The sequence below is a fragment of the Aspergillus mulundensis genome (genome assembly GCF_003369625.1).
Source record: "Aspergillus mulundensis strain DSM 5745 chromosome Unknown scaffold_10, whole genome shotgun sequence".
Lineage (NCBI taxonomy): Eukaryota > Fungi > Ascomycota > Eurotiomycetes > Eurotiales > Aspergillaceae > Aspergillus > Aspergillus mulundensis.
Genome location: NW_020797898.1, coordinates 1,369,367 through 1,389,101, shown reverse-complemented (window position 1 = coordinate 1,389,101; position 19,735 = coordinate 1,369,367). Strand labels below are relative to the sequence as shown.

At 48.4% G+C, this 19,735-nt stretch overlaps 9 protein-coding genes across 9 annotated transcripts; all 9 read left to right on the top strand.

Annotated features, from left to right (window-relative positions):
- Window positions 1-4,526: 4,526 nt before the first annotated feature.
- Window positions 4,527-5,972, top strand: DSM5745_08841 (glycoside hydrolase family 7 protein; the record flags this gene model as incomplete). The annotated part of the gene is made up of 3 exons (XM_026750857.1): window positions 4,527-4,742; window positions 4,792-5,175; window positions 5,232-5,972. The coding sequence occupies 3 exons, from the start codon at window positions 4,527-4,529 to the stop codon at window positions 5,970-5,972; spliced, it is 1,341 nt and encodes a 446-aa protein (XP_026600870.1).
- A 522-nt stretch (window positions 5,973-6,494) lies between these two features.
- On the top strand, window positions 6,495-7,786 carry DSM5745_08840 (WD40 repeat domain-containing protein; the record flags this gene model as incomplete). The annotated part of the gene is made up of 2 exons (XM_026750856.1): window positions 6,495-6,856; window positions 6,931-7,786. The coding sequence occupies 2 exons, from the start codon at window positions 6,495-6,497 to the stop codon at window positions 7,784-7,786; spliced, it is 1,218 nt and encodes a 405-aa protein (XP_026600869.1).
- A 516-nt stretch (window positions 7,787-8,302) lies between these two features.
- On the top strand, window positions 8,303-9,435 carry DSM5745_08839 (maleylacetate reductase; the record flags this gene model as incomplete). Its single annotated transcript, XM_026750855.1, has 2 exons — window positions 8,303-8,828; window positions 8,888-9,435. The coding sequence occupies 2 exons, from the start codon at window positions 8,303-8,305 to the stop codon at window positions 9,433-9,435; spliced, it is 1,074 nt and encodes a 357-aa protein (XP_026600868.1).
- A 221-nt stretch (window positions 9,436-9,656) lies between these two features.
- DSM5745_08838 (2-(3-amino-3-carboxypropyl)histidine synthase subunit 1/2) lies at window positions 9,657-11,432 on the top strand (the record flags this gene model as incomplete). Its single annotated transcript, XM_026750854.1, has 1 exon — window positions 9,657-11,432. One exon carries the CDS (start codon window positions 9,657-9,659, stop codon window positions 11,430-11,432), a length of 1,776 nt encoding a protein of 591 aa, XP_026600867.1.
- A 601-nt stretch (window positions 11,433-12,033) lies between these two features.
- Window positions 12,034-14,691, top strand: DSM5745_08837 (uncharacterized protein; the record flags this gene model as incomplete). The annotated part of the gene is made up of 1 exon (XM_026750853.1): window positions 12,034-14,691. One exon carries the CDS (start codon window positions 12,034-12,036, stop codon window positions 14,689-14,691), a length of 2,658 nt encoding a protein of 885 aa, XP_026600866.1.
- A 694-nt stretch (window positions 14,692-15,385) lies between these two features.
- Window positions 15,386-16,124, top strand: DSM5745_08836 (NudC domain-containing protein; the record flags this gene model as incomplete). The annotated part of the gene is made up of 3 exons (XM_026750852.1): window positions 15,386-15,628; window positions 15,696-16,017; window positions 16,093-16,124. The coding sequence occupies 3 exons, from the start codon at window positions 15,386-15,388 to the stop codon at window positions 16,122-16,124; spliced, it is 597 nt and encodes a 198-aa protein (XP_026600865.1).
- Window positions 16,125-16,421: 297 nt separating this feature from the next.
- On the top strand, window positions 16,422-17,012 carry DSM5745_08835 (Zn(II)2Cys6 transcription factor domain-containing protein; the record flags this gene model as incomplete). Its single annotated transcript, XM_026750851.1, has 2 exons — window positions 16,422-16,550; window positions 16,614-17,012. 2 exons carry the CDS (start codon window positions 16,422-16,424, stop codon window positions 17,010-17,012), a joined length of 528 nt encoding a protein of 175 aa, XP_026600864.1.
- A 104-nt stretch (window positions 17,013-17,116) lies between these two features.
- Window positions 17,117-17,666, top strand: DSM5745_08834 (uncharacterized protein; the record flags this gene model as incomplete). Its single annotated transcript, XM_026750850.1, has 2 exons — window positions 17,117-17,316; window positions 17,378-17,666. The coding sequence occupies 2 exons, from the start codon at window positions 17,117-17,119 to the stop codon at window positions 17,664-17,666; spliced, it is 489 nt and encodes a 162-aa protein (XP_026600863.1).
- Window positions 17,667-18,307: 641 nt separating this feature from the next.
- DSM5745_08833 (uncharacterized protein) lies at window positions 18,308-19,618 on the top strand (the record flags this gene model as incomplete). The annotated part of the gene is made up of 1 exon (XM_026750849.1): window positions 18,308-19,618. One exon carries the CDS (start codon window positions 18,308-18,310, stop codon window positions 19,616-19,618), a length of 1,311 nt encoding a protein of 436 aa, XP_026600862.1.
- Window positions 19,619-19,735: the final 117 nt, after the last annotated feature.

Here is a 19,735-nt window from a genome sequence, read left to right as displayed (position 1 = left end):
GCCCTAATAGGCCTTAAATAATTACTATAACTTATTAAACTATTAAAAATTATTAAAAATGGGGGCGGATTATATTTAATATATATTATAATTATAAGTTAAATCTTAACCTTGCTATTTATAGTAAGACTAATTATTTATAATATTAAATTTAGGCTTAATAACTATATTAAAAAATATATAATAGTAATAATAAAACCATGCTATAATAATATAAAGATTATTTTATAAATTATATTATATAATTTATTTATAAATAGCTTTTATATTATCACGCTATATTTTATACTTAAGTAATTATTATATTAAGTTATTTTAATATAAATTAGCTACAAAAAATATTAGGAATAGGTAAGCTATGCTTATTTAAAAAATAAGTGGTTAAAATAACACGCATGGTAATAGGAAATAGGCTACTTATTAATATTTTTAATTATAGCTTTTAAGCTATTTTTTTTATTATATTAAAATAGCCACGTACCGCGAATAATTTTAAAAAAACTAATAATAAAACTTAGTAGTATAAATAATTTAATTATATTTAATTAAAAGGCTACCTATAACTTTTTTATAAAAATATCTTACTAGCCGGGCGCGTGGTTATAAATATAAAAACTAGCTTGCTAATTTATTTACTAATAATAAATTATATTAAAGTAAATATATTAAAACTAGGGATACCATATAAAATAGCCACTTTTATATTTAAGTAAGTATTTAATATAATTTATAAATAATACCTCGCGCGGGCATGTTATAACTAGCTTTATATTATTATAAAAAAAAAAAGTAAAAAATACTAGTAATAATAATTATTACAAGTAATTAAACTTAAATAATAATATTATATAAAATAAAAAAAAAGTTAAATAAGGGTTATTATATACTAGCTTAGTAGTATTATTTACCATGGCCTGTAAAGCCTTAAACTTTATAATTATTATAAGTAAATTAGGTATTATAACTATATTAAGCGCTTGTATATTATTAGGGTTTACTTATTAATTATTATTTAAGGTAATTAGCTTACTGGCTAGCTCCTGGTTTAAAATAAAATAATTAACTAGTTTATTTTTTAGTAACTATATAAGGTTATAATTATTTTTAATTATATTTTAATACCCTAAATAATTTACCTAAAGGTAATTTAGCTATTATTTAACTACTTAATACTATACTTTAAAGTTATAATAAAATTATAAGTATATTTTTTAATTTATACTAAAATTAAACAGCCGCAAGATTAATACCTTAAATTTTTTAAGTAAAAGTAGGAGCTATTTATATACTTAATTAATATTTTATAAAAAGTTAATAATATAGCCTTTATATAAATACTAGTAACCTTAAATATAATAAATTTTAATAAATATATAAACTTTTATAATTAATATTTTTTTAATTTATATTAATTTTAAGAGGTAAAAAAAAATATTACTAGGATTTATTTTATTTTATAAACTAAATTTAAAAATTTTTTAGTTTTAGTTAGTTAACATGTAACGCTTGTAAATATTATTTTTTTTTAAAGGTTTATATTAAATTACTATTTTTAATAATAATTATATATTTTTAATTAATATATATTAAGCTAGTAATAAAAGTTATTTAATAGCTTTTAATTATAGTTTATAATAGCTAAATATATAAAATTAATTAAAAAAATAAATATAGTAAGAAAGTATAATTTAGATTTATATATATAAAAGGGCTGGAGTTAACTTTAATAGTTTATAAAAATAAAGGTAAATTATTTTTAATAATAAACTAAAAGCTTATAGTAGTTAAGCTATTAATATTTAATTTAATATTATTTTTATTAATAATAATGGCTGGCTGCGGGCGCCTACCTAATAGGCAAGGTATAAATAATAATAAAAACATGGCTATTGCGGGTATAAAAGGGGGTATAAAAATAGTAAATATAATTAATAATAATAAGTATATTAAAGGTAAATAAAAAAGCTAGGGTTTACTAAAATTAATTATATAAGCTACTTAATTAATTACTTACTATATATATTATTATTTTATATTTTTATAATATTTTTTTATTTATTATAAGTTATTAAATAAATATATACTATAGTATTAATAATCTAGCTTTAGCTATAGTAAGCACGCTTATTATATATTTAGGTTAATTATACTAAAAAAAAAATATTAAAGGGGTAGAATAAAAAGGCCTGTAACTATAATAAATTATTTACTTTTTTTTATTATATATTAGTAGCTGTAATATACATGCAAGGTAGTATAAACATGCCTAGTTTTTATAATTATTATAGGTTTAGCAAGATTTACAGCCCGGGTGTTATTAAAATTATAATAAAAAAAGTATAATACTATAATAAGTATAAATTATAATTAACTTTATAATTAAATTTATTTATATAAATTATAAGCAAGAAAGGGATTATAAACCTAAGGTTTAAATTATTATATTATTAAAAAAACTATATTATAAGGTTAAAATAATAAAATAAGGTTATATAACTACCCTTTTTTTTAGTTAATTAATATTATTTAGCTTAAGTAATAAAAGGAGGTTATATAACTACCCTTTTTTTTAATTAATTAATATTATTTTACTATTTTACATAATTCCTAATAAAGCTCACGTGACTAGGAGCCGGGACCTACAATTTATTGTGCGCGGGCCTCCACTTTATTCCGGCCTCGTGTAATTATCACGTGACTCCACGATTGCTAGGTGTCAGACACGACCATGATTATGCATCGACGAGGCCATCGCGAAAAGCGTGAATACTCGAGATGGATCAACCGTTTTGACTGCCTAAGGAGTCCTAGGTACCCAATCTGCTACTGATCCTGAACCAATTTACGCTCGTCAAAACACCGTGACCAAAACGACCACAGCGTCATCTCGAGTCTTCCACCTTATTCTCCGGCTGCTAAGATACCGCGGACTACTTGCTCTTTCCTGATGTATGCAAAGCGGAGGGCTCCTCCGTCTTGGGGTTTGAGGAGTGTTTCGACTTGATCCCGGGTAAAATTGGATACGAGGCTTTGCGCCCGGTTGCTTGTCCCGGCTGCTTGTGACTCGTGAGGATGCAACTTTCTTCCAACGTTTCCCATAGCCGCCAATGCTCTCTACGGCCACGCGGCCAATATGCGGAGGTTCCATGAGGGAAAGATCGACAGAGTACATCAAGGTGTCTACGACCCTTCCCCAATGCCCTGTCGGATACTCAATACCACTCTTCGACCAATGCATTGTCTACACCGTCATAAAGCGCGACCACTAACTGTCAGCATCGGCATCCTTTTGAGAAATATTCGCCGCGAGCTCTCTGAAGAGTGGAACGCCAGTGCTTCCAGGACCGGTCAACGCAGTCTCACGTCCTGAAAGCTTGATCCCCGTCGTTGCCCGATGGCTTTCGTACCTGGAATCATGGTTGACAGTCAAAACTAAGGGAAGCGATAAGCGAAGCATTGGCGTTGATCAGGATGGCTTGCAGAATCTGGGGTCAGTCTGAATTGGCGGGACTACAGTACATCGCTTGAATCCTTCCAGTCCCAACCCCCGCACTCCGATCGCTAGGGTGAAGAACAGCCCAAAGATTAAATTAAACTCCACCAAAACCCTAAATTGATTCGGGAAGTAGACGGCCATACCAGGATCCGTCCCGCCAATGGCCTTGACAACGCCTTTTCTAGCATCCAAGCGGCCAAGGCTTTCTAATCTGCGTCCTTGCCGTTCTACCCCGGAAGAATTCTGGCGCCACCTATGCGTTTGATGCATGAAATGAGTTAGGGCAGATGTGTCATCCGTTTAATACTTTCACATCCGATAATTACCGACACAGACACTGTGGGCTAGCGTGGGCGTCCAGGGTCAGGTACCGGGCTGTTCCTGCATACCTTCATGTGCCGTTCACTATGCGGATGAAATGCGTATTTACCTTTGGCACGGGGGATGGGTCTACTCACTAGAAGCTCAATGGTCAAGGAGAATGAAAACAGGAGTTGCTCGACTGAGCGCCTCCCAGTCCCTCTGCAACCCCGGAAAGAAGTCTCCAGCAAAGTGCAGAATCTGCCCCTGCAATTTTGCGCCTCAAACGAGATCGACAAAACCATTCCCCAGATTGTACCGCATCCGGGTTATGCTCGGAGCTTTCTCCGTAGACAATAACTCGATTGATACCAAGTTACCATGGCCATTGGTTGTTGTCGAAGACTCCACAATCTCGGTAGCTGGATTGTATTACCATACTTAGCAGAGGTCATCAAGCATTCACGTTTGCAGCATGGAGCTATCGCCGCTCCCTCGAGGCGCTTATACTCTATCCTTTGAAACAGTGAACATGACGGCGTCACGGTCCGTCAACCGTGTTTGTTCAGGAAGAGTAGGTTTGATCATCCCAAATGAGCATGCAGGCGATAGGCAGTATTCATCTTGGGATGGGGTATAAAGACCACCTGCATGCCCCGTCTTACATCTGAACATCAGCTCTGCGGGACAGACAACAGACACAAAAAGAAAACCTCTTGTTCCTTCAAAGATGTACCAACGCGCTCTCCTCTTCTCTGCTCTTCTGTCTGTGACTCGGGCCCAGCAGGCAGGCACCCAACAGGCAGAAGTCCATCCGTCCTTGACATGGCAGAGATGTGAAGCCAGCGGATCGTGCACCAACGTTGCAGGCTCGGTTGTGCTTGATTCCAACTGGCGTTGGACTCACTCGGTTGAAGGGTACACCAACTGCTACACTGGCAACTCCGTAAGCTATCAAGTACCTCTTTCGTCGGTCCCGGCTAATCCGTTCATAGTGGGATTCAACTCTGTGCCCTAACAACGAGGAATGCGCTGCGAACTGTGCCGTCGACGGTGCCGACTACTCTGGTACCTATGGTATCACGTCCACTGGTGACTCACTGACTTTACGATTCGTCACTGGTTCGAACGTTGGCTCTCGTGTGTACCTGATGGAGGATGACGAGACCTACCAGACCTTCGACCTGCTCAATAATGAGTTCACCTTTGACGTTGATGTCTCTAACCTCCCTTGTGGCTTGAACGGCGCCCTTTACTTCACCTCAATGGACGCCGATGGTGGTCTGAGCAAGTACGAAGGCAACAACGCCGGTGCCAAGTATGGAACCGGTTACTGCGACTCTCAATGTCCTCGCGATATCAAGTTCATCAACGGATTGGTAAGCTGTGACTTGGTCGTTGCTACACATTGGGCAATTAGCTAACGCTAGCACAGGCAAACGTCGAGGGATGGGAAGGCTCTGAAAGTGACCCCAACGCTGGCGTTGGTGGAATGGGCACTTGCTGCCCTGAGATGGACATCTGGGAAGCCAACAGCATCTCTTCTGCCTACACCCCTCACCCTTGCGATGACATTGGACAGACCATGTGTGAAGGCGATGCCTGCGGTGGTACCTACTCTGACGACCGCTACGGCGGTACCTGTGACCCTGATGGATGTGATTTCAACTCTTACCGCATGGGCAACACCAGCTTCTATGGTCCCGGCGGCATCGTGGATACCTCCCAGCCCATCACGGTGGTGACGCAATTCGTTGCTGACGGCGGCTCTCTAACCGACATCAAGCGCTTCTACGTCCAGAACGGCGAGGTCATCCCCAACTCTGAGTCCAACATCTCGGGTGTGGAAGGCAACTCAATTACCTCCGAGTTCTGCACTGCCCAGAAGACCGCTTTTGGTGACGAGGACATCTTCGCTCGGCACGGCGGCCTTGCCGCTATGGGTGATGCCGCGTCCGCCATGGTTCTCATCCTCAGTATCTGGGATGACCACTATGCTAGCATGATGTGGCTTGACAGCACCTACCCAGAGGATGCTGACCCAAGCGAGCCCGGTATTGCCCGTGGTACCTGCGCGCACGGTGCTGGTGACCCTGATGTCGTTGAATCCGAGCACCCCGATGCGTCGGTCACTTTCTCCAACATCAAGTTCGGTCCTATCGGCTCCACATTCTAAACGAGTAAAGCCAGCACAGCGTATTTCGTGTACGGGGTACTTCGGGGTCTTTGTTCGCTGAAGAATTAAAGTCTTTTTTGTACATAGTGGTTGGAGATCCTGCCTGGATAGCAGGATTGTTTTCCCATGTCTATATATGTTTCGGTTCGCTGGTCCGCTCTTCAAGCTGGACGTGCAGCAGCTTGCTCTTTGCTTAGGTGACTGCGTCTGTTGTTTTTCCATACGAAAATGAATTGCTTCCTTATCCATTACCTAACTCGTGAATTCCCTCCGTACGGCAACAAACCATACCTCCTACAATCCTACCTAGTGACAAGCTGCTACCCCGAGAAACCTCCGGTCCTCACTGTCATTCTTATCGATAAGCGGAGTAATCTCGGCCCGCACCACCAAACAAATCAATCCTAGAAAGCTCTAAGCTCCATCCCAAAAATCCGACGATCACGGACTCAATTGCCAGACAAAACCCTCAATCGCAGACACAAAGATCGCAGACGCACACGCAATTGTGCTGCCACTACGATGTTCGACACAGTCTGTACCCTCCCGCTAAGCGCGGACCTCTTCGCGCAAGCAATCCACCCCTCCGAGCCCGTCATCTCAGTCGGCCTCTCAACGGGCCACGTCCAGACATTCCGGCTCCCGGCTGAAGAAGAGGAGGACAGCGACGATGACCAGGCATCTGTCGCCAGCTCGCGCAATGGCAAAGGACACATTGACACGATGTGGAGGACGAGACGGCATAAGGGGAGCTGTCGCACTTTGACGTTTGGAGTTGATGGGGAGGTGCTGTACTCTGCCGGTACGGATGGGCTGGTTAAGGCCGCGAGAGCGGAGACGGGTGTTGTCGAGAACAAGATTCTGATTCCTACCGCCAAGGACGGGTGAGTGATGTCTCGGTTGAGCTCAATAGCATGTTTCTGAGTTCCGATTGCTAACCGACTTTTCTACTTGACAGGTCCGTTGACGCGCCGACCGTTGTTCATGCGCTTTCCCCGCAGACGTTATTACTCGCTACGGACTCGAGCAAGCTACACTTATATGACCTGCGCGTCCCGTACTCGAAAGTTTCGGCTCCGCCCCAGCAGACGCACCGCCCTCACGATGACTACGTTTCGTCCTTGACCCCGCTCCCCGCATCGGACACCAGCACATCTGGGTTCAGCAAGCAGTGGGTGACCACCGGAGGTACCACGTTGGCAGTTACGGATCTCCGACGAGGCGTGCTCATGCGCAGCGAAGACCAGGAGGAGGAGCTCATTAGTTCTACATACATTGGCGGTCTGTCATCCAGTGGGACGAGTCGTGGCGAGAAAGTCGTTGTTGGCGGTTCCAGTGGCATCTTGACGCTTTGGGAGAAGGGCGCTTGGGACGACCAGGACGAGCGAATTTACCTTGAAAGAGGCGCAGGCGGCGGAGAGTCCATCGAGACACTCTCTGTTGTGCCTGATGAACTCGGCAAGGGCAAGATGCTTGCGGCTGGTCTCGGAAATGGAAAGGTGAAGTTTGTCAGGATGGGCATGAACAAGGTTGTCTCGGAGCTTACGCATGATGAGACGGAGGGCGTAGTTGGACTTGGATTCGACGTTGAAGGTCGCATGGTCAGTGGTGGTGGACAGATCGTGAAGGTTTGGCATGAGACGGCAGATACGATGGGCGGGAAGCGCGGGTTTGAAGGTAGCGATGACAGTGACGAGGACTCGGATGACAGCGATCGTGAGGCAAAGCAGAAGGACAACTCGCGGCGGAAAAACAAGAAGCCAAAGGGCAAGGATCGGGGCAAGGAGGTCATGGCGTTTGCTGATTTGGATTAGGGCTTGATTGGGAGATACCCTTATTGCTGTATATCTATACTATATACTCTGTTGAGCACTCTAAAATAATGATTACCACAGCTATATCCGCAATTCCGTCCTGTCCTCGATATTGGGTGATGGGGTATTTCCGATGAGGATGGCCCCGAAAACGAAGTATAGAGTCGATACCATTGACAGCAGAACAGAGCATCGGTCACAAATCCTTTCTTCTGCATTATTACCAATATACTCTCCATAGCATGTCATTCTATATATACTAGATTTGCGTCAGTCAAGTTGTATAGCAACGGCTAATTGCTATCCGATGCAGCCCCGCGACCCCGAGACCCACGGCAGCGACGATTTGCCGAACTCTACAAGCTTCATGACGTTCCAATCGCTCCCGGTGGGGTGTGGGGAGAATGCCAATTATTCATGATGATCAAGCCTTGTCTGAATCCCTATATCAAACGGCGGGTTTCCTCCTCTCCATTCCTCCCTCCATCGACACATACACTCACATAACCCACCACAATGGACGCCTTCGAGTACAACGCCAACCCGGGCCGCGTCGTCTTCGGCAGCGGCACCCTCCAGAAACTCCCCGATGAGATTGCGCGCCTCGACAAGAAGGCTCCCCTGGTCCTCTCGACCCCTCAGCAGGTCAGCCATGCCGAGCGCGTTAAGGAAGTCCTGAAGGGCCAGGTTGCGGGCATCTTCACGGAAGCGACCATGCACACGCCGACGCATATTACGGACAAGGCCGTTGAGTATGCGAAGGCGCAGAATGCCGACGTTGTCATTTCGATCGGTGGTGGCAGCACGATTGGTCTGGGCAAGGCTATCAGTATCCGCACTGGGCTGTACCATGTCTGCATCCCAACTACGTATGCAGGGAGCGAGATGACGCCTATCCTGGGTGAGACGGCGGATGGTTTGAAGAAGACTCGCTCTGATCCCAAGATTCTCCCTGGCACTGTTATCTACGATGTTGATCTTACGATGACTCTGCCCAGCGCGATGAGCGCGACGAGCGGTGTCAATGCCATTGCTCATGCTGGTTAGTTGCTCGCCCCTTCTATGCTCTTCGAAAAGCGAAGGCTAATTTCTTACGAACAGTCGAGGCTCTCTACGCGCGCAACACTAACCCCGTCATCAACTTGATGGCCCTAGAGGGCACGCGCGCGCTGGCATCCGCCCTCCCCGAAATCGTCGAGAACCCCTCCTCCGAGTCCGCTCGCTCGCTCGCCCTCTACGGCGCCTGGCTCTGCGGCACCTGCCTGGGAAGTGTGGGAATGTCGATCCACCACAAGCTCTGCCACACCCTCGGCGGTAGCTTCAATCTTCCTCATGCGGAAACGCACACAGCTGTCCTGCCCCATGCAATCTCCTACAACGCCCCTAAGATCCCCGAGGCAATGAAGAAGTTGGCGGAAGTGCTGCCTGAGAGCAACGGCGATGCGATCCACGGACTGAATGTCCTGCTTACCAAGCTGAAGGTTAAGCGTGGTGTTAAGGACTACGGCATGAAAGAGGAGGATATCGATAAGGCGGCTGACATCGCTGTTGGCAACCCTTACTGGAACCCCAGGGAGATTGAGCGGGAGCCTATCCGGGAGTTGATTCGGAGGGTGTGGGCTGGTGAGCCGGCGAAGGCTGATCTGTAGATCTTGACATGATTGTATATAAATCGCCATGAATCCATGATTTTATAATCGAATCTTCGAGTCGAGTGTATAAGTTGGGCTTCCTTAAAATGGCCCCTCAGTAATTGGCCGCGGGGTAGGTGGGGAGATCGGAGTTTGGCTGCAAAAAAAATCAAAAACTCATCCTACATCAATCCCGTCACGCCATCACGATCACTCGTTTTTCTAGGCTATCAGTCATAATGTCTTCGGAACCGGCGACCGCGCCCGTTCTATCTACCCCGGATGATCGTATCCTCGAAGAAACGAACCCCGTCGCACCGGAAACGAACCGCATTATTTCGGAGGAGGAACTCGCCATCACCTATGACATCGAACGCACATTGAAGGAAATTCGCCAGGCGCGGTACAAGCGGATCGCGCTTCAGTTTCCAGATGAGATGCTCCCGGATGCACCACGGGTGTTCCAACTTCTGAGTCGAGGATTAGAGACACGAGAAATTGCAGACGGAGGTTCAGCGCAGAAGGACGAAACGGGTAGTGATGCTACGAACGGCTTAGCGGACACTGTGTCCCGCCTTGATGTCAAAGACGCGGCTGAGTGGTCACCGAGGCTCTACATCCTGGCTGATACCTCGTACGGAACATGCTGTGTGGATGAGGTCGCGGCGGAACATGTCGATGCGGACGTTGTCGTGCACTACGGACGTTCATGTCTATCCCCGACAGCCAGACTTCCAGTGATCTACGTCTTCACGCACAAGGAGTTGCCTCTCGACCCCGTCGTCAAGGCGTTCAAGGAGACCTACCCGGACCCAAACACGAAGGTGGTCCTCGCCGCCGACGTGACGTACTCAGACCATGTTCTTGAATTATACTCGCGCCTGGTGCGAGAGGGCTACAGCAACTTGTTTGCCACAGCGTTGGTCCACGATCCGTCGTCTCTCATTCCTAACCGCACCGTTCCAGATTCGGTCAAAGAGGCCCCGGAGTCGCTGGGAGACTGGCAGCTTTTCCACATCTCTGAACCACCCACAGCGCTGCTTATGACGCTGGCGTCTCGCGTGGCGGCGATCCACATCTATCCGACTGACGGTCCAGCTGGCGCCGATGTCAAGCCTCTACCCGCGTCGACCGCAATGGCTCTGCGTCGACGCTATGCTATCCTAACACGGCTTAGCACGGTTCCCATCTTCGGAATCCTGGTCAACACACTGAGTGTAAAGAATTACCTCCACATCGTGGATCATGTTAGAGACAAGATCGCAGCAGCAGGGAAGAAGAGCTACATGTTTGTGGTTGGCAAGCTGAACGCGGCCAAGGTAGCCAACTTCAGCGAGATCGGTGGCTGGGTCGTTATCGGGTGCTGGGAGAGTTCGCTAGTCGACAGCAAGGACTTTTGGAAACCCGTCATCACTCCGTTTGAGCTGGAGGTTGCACTCAAGGGAGACGACGAGCGGGTCTGGACAGGGGCCTGGCAGAGCGACTTCCAGAGCGTGCTTGACCAGCCTTCCGAAGGTTCCGAAGAGCCAGGGAATGGCGAGGCGACAAACGATGCACCCGCATCCGCATCCGCATCCGGAGACCAAGGCGGGGACGAGGACGAGGACGAGGATACTATGTCGGAACCCGAATCTGCACCACCAGAGTTCGACTTCCGGACCGGTCGGTACGTCTCCGACTCACGTCCGATGCGGGAATCCGCGCCCCGCGTTTCCGCATCTCAAGGCGCAGCAGCAGCAATCTCTGCGCCCGCGGGTGCGGCTGATGGGCCATCTGCTGCGCGAGCGCTCGCCAGGCGAGCAAAGGGCGACTTGGCCATGGTTGGAAACACTTTCTCGCCAGGGGCGGAATTCCTGCGATCGCAGAGGACATGGACAGGGTTGGGAAGCGACTTCAATAGCGCGGCGAATGTTGAATATGATGGCGAGGGGGAGGACGACAGCACGCTTGTTGTGGAAGGGCGCAAGGGCATTGCAAGGGGATATACGGTTGGGGAGTCAATAGATAGGCACTAGACTGGTCCGGGCCCTGGACTTTTGGCCTGAAAATTCGACTCTTATCTCAGATCGGGTGCTTAGGTACAAGAGGGATTTTCTGTTTTCTGGATGCCGGATCCGCGCAATTACTCCGTAAGCGCAGCACCAATAGTTAGGATCTTTATTGAATAGAGTGTGTGACTCGCTAAATAGACTAATGAGGATCTGGACATAAATTGCATGATGTCTAAAGGAAGGTCCAGTATAAAGCGAAGAGACAGTGAATCGAGGCGACCTATCACATGATGGGCGCTGGGCAAGGCCCGGGATTTTGTCCTCATTGCTTTTCTGAGTTGTCCGACAACCCCCTCAGCGCCTGCATTAACCGCCGGGAGAAGAGTTGACTTTTTGACTGTATCCCCCATTGATGGCTTTCTCTTCCCAGGCCCCCGGATCTTAGGTGCACCTCCTTTATACGCGTCCCTCCCTTTGACTGCACCCTTATGATGTGCCGTACCGCCCGCATCCTCCGCTGTGTCCGCGATATCGCGTCAGCCTAAAACCCATCCCGGGTAAAAGGAAAGAAGACGACAAGTTGAGAAAGAATATTCTGGTTGCTCGGGTAGCAAGTGTTGCCGCCATGTCCCTCGTTCACGACCCGATAGTGATACCGCCTGGTGCGGAGAGGCCGGAGATAGAGACGGAGACGGCTGAGGAGATTGGGGAAGAGGAACAGCACGGCTACGAAGACCAGGAGACGATAAATACTGTCCTGAACGAACATACAGCACAGAGCCGTCTGTCGTTATTCGAGCGAGTCATTACCACGCATACACCGATCCTTGAATCCCTCTTACTCCAGACGCCGACCGCAGCCATACTTAGACTCTCCCATACCTCACGCTTCCTACGATCCTTCCTCCGCTCGTATCCGACAGCATGGAAATATTTGTCGTTCCGTTTACTGTACCCCTCTGGCACGCAGACGCCGCTGCGAATCATCCTTCCAGGAGCGCAAGACCCCAGAACACCGCGCCAGTCTCGCCAGTATGCTCTAGACCAGCTGCTGATGAATGTGGTGGTACCGTTTAGCCCGTGTTTGAAGAGCCTGGAGCTGGATAACACGGCGGTGTCCGGGCAGATTCTCATTGCGACCGTTTTGAATCCTCGTCGGGAAACGCTGGAGCACCTCTCTGTTCGTGGATGCAAGAATGTTTCGTTGAAGTACCACATCATTCCGTATTTGACCATGTTCGGCTTGCAGTACGATGTCAGCATGGAGGACAATATTGGCAGCTCGCCCGCGACGCAGCATCTTGCACTGAAGAGCCTCTACACCTACCGTTGTCGCCATCACCGACGCCGGCCTTATCTTTCCTCCTCCCTCACGCGAAAGGATTCCGATTCTGAACCGACCCATGAACTAGTGAATCTATGCCATAAACTTGGGATCTGGACCGATACGGCGTGGTGCTCGACCCCGGCTGGGAGGTGTTTCCGGAGGAGAGGGTATGTCGCTATGCGCGCCCCTCAGGGCACGCCGGATGTGTGGGTGGTGTTTGATCGGCTGTGGAGGTCGAAGAATTGGATTGGTCAGGTTGAGGGCTCAAGCTATAGTCCAACCCAGAAGGATGGAAAATTATGGGAACACGATGAAACTGGATGCTATGGTGAAGCTCTTGGTACCGGGGAGAAGAGAGAGCTGGGCGAGGGGAAGATGTTGCCAGCACACCTGCGTCGCAGCCACAGTCGCTTTGTTGAAAACATCCGCTGTGACAATTGCTGCGAGGTGATCCCGGAGAGATGCGAGCAGTGCAGTATTCTGATGCATTGCGTCGGATGTCGCAAGACACTCTGTGCGAGCTGCGCGTACGAACGGCCATACCTTCATGCTCATTCGCCGAAGAATTCAACGACGAGTACGCCTGCTGGAACTTTCTGGTGGGCTCCTGGAGCGACCATTTCGCCATGTTCGATGCATGATCCCGCTGAGAACACCGATGACCCTGCCACCCAGCCCAACGCCACTCTATCGTATCCGGCGTTGAAATTTCACTGGTGCTGCACCGAGCCGATCTTCTCCGGTGGTGGTGGTATCAGCATTGGTACGCCGAATCGCGATGTCGACCAAGTCCGCGCGGCTCCTTTACCCCGTGGCCAAGGCTGGGAGGATCTCGAGTACTCGGCGCAGGAATGGAGCAAATCATTCCCCAAGTATGCGTACGGCGACCCTCGCAACCCGGATTATAGCCTTGAGGCTGGCCACATTGCGATGATGAAGTGGCTGCTGGGTCCTCCCGATCGACAGCCTTCTTCTTGCCCTCGGAATCTCTGCAAAGAGTGCTATGACACGCCCCAGTGGAAGGTGCATTGCAAGACTTGCTCCAAGCCGTTGTGCATAGAGCATGATTTGCGTGGGCTCCGTCTACGGATATGCGGATATCGTGATCTCACCTTAGAAAAGCTGGCTATACAAAACCGGACCGAGACCTCGAGCTCAGTCACTCAAGCAGATGACTCGGAGGCTTTCCAAAACGCCGCAGCCACCGGTTTCGACCTCCCATATAGAACCCAGCGGACTGTCGATTCCACCACGAGCAGTTTTACAGAAGACCACCACATTGCCGAAGTCAACCCGCAACCTCCTGCAGCATCCAGTTCCGCAATACACCGCCGTTCCCGCAGCATATCCGCTTCGAACTCTAATCGGTCCCGTTCTTTATCTCCTTCCATCTACTCTGATTCTCCAGTAGAACAGCAAATTGCAAAATGGCAAGGCTGTCAGTCCTTCTTCTGCCCACAGTACCGCCCAATCGGAGACCAGCGCCAACGCTGCGCCTGTGTCTTGCGCGAATGTACCGGCTGCTCTGTTTATGTCTGCCAGGACTGCGTAACTCGCAACCCACCTTGCAAATGCTCCTACTGTGAAGCGAACTACATGTGCCCGAACTGCGCAAAACTCCGAGACCGCGACGGGACCTGTCGTCGCGCAGAAGAAGAAAAGGCCCAGCGCGAGCAGAAACTGCAGCGAGATATGCAAACACTGGAGCGGATTCTGGAGACCAAGCTCGCTAACGAAGTTGCGGAGTACGCGGGGCAGTTCTTTGGCTCCGTTGATCCTTACAGCTCGCCAGGTCTTCTCGACGAGGGTGGCGCAGCTGACGAAGATGAAGATGAGATTATCGAAGATGGCGACGACGCCCCTCCTCATCCTTTGGCTTCATCTCCACACCAAGTGGATGTGCATGAGAGCCTCCAGCTTCTCCTCATCCAAACACTGCTAGGCTCGAATGAGTAAAGCGGTCACAGTACATGATGTACCTACACACCTTACATACAAACCACCTGCTTCAACAAGCGTGAACATTATGGCCTGCTCTTCGCTTCATCTTCAAGATTGTGATACCATGGCGTCGGTCGGTTGCACATTTATCTTGCATCATCTTGTGATTTATTTTGTTTCTATCTATGATCTTTCGGCAGGGTACATCGGATGGAATGGGTTCGGATGGGGTCGGGAGTGATCTGGTTTGATTTCATTTTCGCGATCTTCAGTGTTTTTGATTCTATGTTTTCCTGCGGCTGGTCTTGCTCCGAGGCATCTACGGCGTAAAATTCTCTGTTATTGTTCCGTTCTTCATTTTCTGTTCAATATTTCAATTTGTTACCCTTCTTTTTCAGTTCTACATAAGTTGTCGTTATTTGGACACGTCCAGTCTTCTAGCAGGAAAGCTGATAAATGAGATACATATGTTGCTGTAGTGCACTTGTATGTTAAGAGTCTAAATATGTTCAAAGGATCTCTCCTAGAGCGTAAGATCGTCGTTCTATGGAAGCACCCAGAACAACAAACGGAGCCTCAAAAGGGCCCCGCACCAGCTCCGCACCGCATCCCCTCCAATTTATTTATCGCTCATGAATCCACCTTAACTCTTCCAATTTCCTCCTTTCTTCAACTCCAAAACACACCTTCGCTCAACTGATACCACAAGATGTCCGAAAAAGAACCCACCGCCACGGACGTCGCCGCCCGCGAAGCCGAAGAGAAACAGCGCAAGGCCGCCGAAGACGCCGAGCAAGCGACCCTCCCCTACAAATGGACGCAGACAATCCGCGACGTGGACGTGACGATCCCTGTCTCCGCAAACCTGAAGGGTCGCGATCTGGAGGTCGAGCTCAAGAAGGAAAGCATCAAGGTTAAGGTCAAGGGCGCAGATGGGGAGGTCTTTATCGACGTAGGCCCTTCCTGCATTTGTACCCTCACGCGGTACCAGATAGCTAACCCGGACGTCGAGGTGGCAGGGCTCATTCCCACACCCAATCAAGACCTCCGAATCCTCCTGGACGCTCGAGACGACCTCCAAGCCGCCCGGAAAGGAAATCAGCATCCACCTTGACAAAGTGAACCAGATGGAATGGTGGGCGCATGTTGTTACTACAGCGCCGAAGATCGACGTTAGCAAGATCACGCCGGAGAACTCGAGTCTCAGCGACCTTGACGGCGAGACAAGGGCTATGGTTGAGAAGATGATGTATGATCAGCGCCAGAAGGAGATGGGGGCGCCTACGAGCGATGAGCAGCGGAAGGCGGATATTCTGAAGAAGTTTCAGGCGGAGCATCCTGGTATGTGCAACTATTTTTCCTCACTCTTTGCGGTGAGGTGGAATGGATTCGAGCGTTGCTAATGGATCCTTGCAGAGATGGACTTTTCGAATGCGAAGATTGGTTAGGAGTCAGGGTAATGCTAATGAAGTTCATGATTTTTCTACGTCTATTTCCTGTTCTCTGTACGGATTGTATGTGTCCCTGGAACCTCCTCATAAAGGTATTATACGGTATTTTTCGTAGATCAGAATGATTGAGGCTGAATGAACGCACGACGCGGACCCACCACTACGTGCAATACCTACGAGGCTGGGCATTGCGACGACCATTCATCCCTCGTACTCTGAATTTCTTCTCATATCCCATCTACAATATCCTAATGTGAATCCCTTGCTCATCTATATAGACCTCAGAGATCGGCCATGAAGGGTGAGAACGCTCCATTCCGCATCCAGCTCCCCTCCAAGCCAGAGCAGCCCGTTTATCATTCACGACGCGCGCATCGCAAATCCCGGGAGGGGTGTGCCAAGTGCAAGCAACGGCGTGTCAAGGTGCGTCAGCCCTCTTGATAATTAGGCCCATACCTGGAAAATTTCACTGACTTAACTGCATAGTGCGATGAGACGCGTCCGCGCTGCCAGAAATGTGAGACATTGGGCCATGAATGCGTATACGAAGCTATCTTACCTCCTGGTTTTGGAAAGTTGAAGAAGCAAGATTTTGACGGTTTACTTAATGCACAAGTCATGAACCAGTTTCTAGTCGGACCTGATGCTACGGCGCACTCTTTTGCTGTTCGCACGGTGACAGCGCAAATCGATGAAGTGCTACAGCTGAAATCGACAGTATCTAAGTCGAAGAGATGCTTGGGTAATGTGGAGATACTACGCCACTTCCAAGATGTTATCACGCCGACCATCATTAGTGAAAATGGCAAGGATGTTATGAGAGGGAAGATGGGACGGTTGGCACTGCAGGTATTGAGAATCGCTATCATGAATGGCCAAGACTAATACGGTATTGGGGTAGTCGGCATACCTAATGCACAGCCTTATCGGCGTCGCAATTGCACATCTTCGCAATGCCCTCTCAGATACTGACAGCCGTTTGAATCACTATGCTTCTCGAAGCCCACCACTGGCAGCGTGCAATAAGACAATACAGCACTGACCTGAACTGCCCGGTCGGTCCCGAGGACATGGATGCGCTATTCTCAGCCTGTCTTCTCATGACTGTCAACTCGTTTGCGCTAGACTCGTACAACCCAGCCCAATCATTCGTGTTCTCGCCAACCCCGGCTCGGTCCCTGAACTGGCTGTTTGTTCAATCCGGCCTGCGTCATCTGCTCGGCCGTGCGGCGCCCTGGCTCCGAAAAAAGCATGTGGTGGGAAATGTTCATGGACTCGAGGAACGATCTCTTCGATGATAACCGATTCGGACGAGAAGGGCTACGCCCGGACCTCGCGGATCTCTGCGACATAACCGAATCAACAACAACGGAGAATAACCCGTACCTCTGGCCACTACGGATGCTAACGCCGTTGTTGGCGCTTGAGCCATCTTTGACTACGTTCTCGCGAACAACGACATTCATGGGCCGTCTTATGCCGGATTACTACGAGCGTCTGATCGCCAAGCATCCTCCGGCGTTGGTGATTCTTGCTTAATGGTTAGCGCTCATGATCGGGATTGATCTGTGGTGGGTGAACAAGCGTGCAAGGTCGGAATGTGCTGCCATTTGCATGCACCTACAAGGCACCTCGTCTGATCCGCTTGTCCTGGGACTCCTGGAGTTTCCTGCTAGGATATGTGGGTATCTGCTTCAGCCTACGCATTTAGACGTATTATGGTTGGAGACCTCATCGAACCTTTGACCTGTTTGTCTCCTTCGCAGGCGGACAGCCTATTTTTTTAAGGTCACGGCCAGAAGCTCTGGGTGCCCTGGGTGCCATATCGTGGATCCGGGCTTATTGTGAACATTTCCTGCCTGCCGTTTTGGAGAAACTCGGCCAGGTCCCTAGTTTTACGTCGGGAGGAAGGTGCAGGTCACAACCGCCACCAGACGAGACCAAAGACAACAAGATGAAGATCTCTTTCTCCCTTCTCAGACTCTCGTTGAAAAGCGTTATTTTGAATCTGATATCGTGCATTCGTTATCATATCAGGTTTTACCACTGTTGACATTTCACTCGCTTTTACAGAGCTCCAATACCATTAGCCACACATTCTCTTTAACTCGGCTCTTTTACCTGTTAGCGATCCGTTCACTATTAGGCCTTACAATTGTCAAAACTGGACGTCCTAAGCCATGTCTCAAGACAGATTTACCGCCACGTTTGGGACTGGTTTGTCCATGATCATGCGACAAACCCAGATGTTCAACCTGCGTGAAGCTGTGAGGCACTTCCGAATACAAGAAATCCAAGACCTACTGCGAGACCCGAAGTGCCCCGTCAACCGGTCAGTCATCGAGGATGCGGCCGTGAATTATTATAACGAGGTTATTTTCCGATTGATCGCGATGGCATTGATTACCCGGAGGCAAAGGCTCTTGGTAGACTGTGTTTACAATTTACCCCCAAACGAAATGGAGCATGTGTTACGACCCATAGACACACGGGCAGCCTGGCTTGGGCGTCAACTGCTGAGAAACAATGTTGTCGATCGCGAAGTAGTCGCAGCTGCTGTTCCTGATCTTGGCTCTCCGGATTGCGACGCGTCGGTTTACTTCCTAGTCCGCTGCAACAGGAAGGCGGCGGAGACGTTCTACGACCTCGGATACAGACGGGTCGACGAACTTCGTGGAATGGGATGCACGCCGCTTGCGGCACTAGAGATACCGACCACGGCCGGATATCACGGTGAATACAGTGTCGTTGATCGCAGAGACGCCATGTCTCAATACCTCGCAATGTGTGCTTGGTACCACGAAAGAGGAGCTTCCCTTTACACCGATATAGGTCCTCTCACCCTATCTACGCCGTTACATCGGATAGCCCGCTGCATTGGGAGAGCGTTTGCCGATTTGTCAGTCCTCCACTGGCAACGGAGAGATGGGGAAAATGAAAGAGAGTGGCAGCGTCGAATCAGTATTCACTACCACTCCATTGTTAGGCCGCTGGCAGCAAGCTCCAGTTTCACATTTCTTAGGGCGCTATTGTTCGACGTGCAACATCACGAGCAGTATGCATGCCCATGTTCCCTAAATGGGCCGCTTCCATTTGATGTCCTGATCAATGAGACGGTGCACGGGGATTCGTCAGCTCGGAGAATAAACTTCATGGCTAGCGCTCTCTTGCAGTCGCAAGGATTGTGGGACAGAAGAGTGTCTGAACTCCCTCGGCATATAGTTTCGACCGTGGTCCGTGCCTGCACCTTTGCATGCCTCGATCTCAGGCATTCCTGCGGAACGCCGAACCCTTCAAGCTCCCGCCTAATAGGCGAAAGGAGCACTACCGACACAGGGTTGGACTTGGCGGTCTCGAAACTCCTGGTCAGGGCCCCGAACCGAGATTGGCGAATGGTTGATTGTCTCGAGGACTACTGGATGAGTAGCATGGAGGAGCTTCAGAACCTCGGCGCGCACACATCCACAGTTACTGACCATGGTCAGACATAATAGAACTTGAACCTTTATGTTAGGTACTAGCGGCGAGCTTATTATCTCGTTGAGTCTGCGAGATTTCATGTTGTTACTGGGTTATATTGTCTTCTATTCCCATTCATATCGATAGAC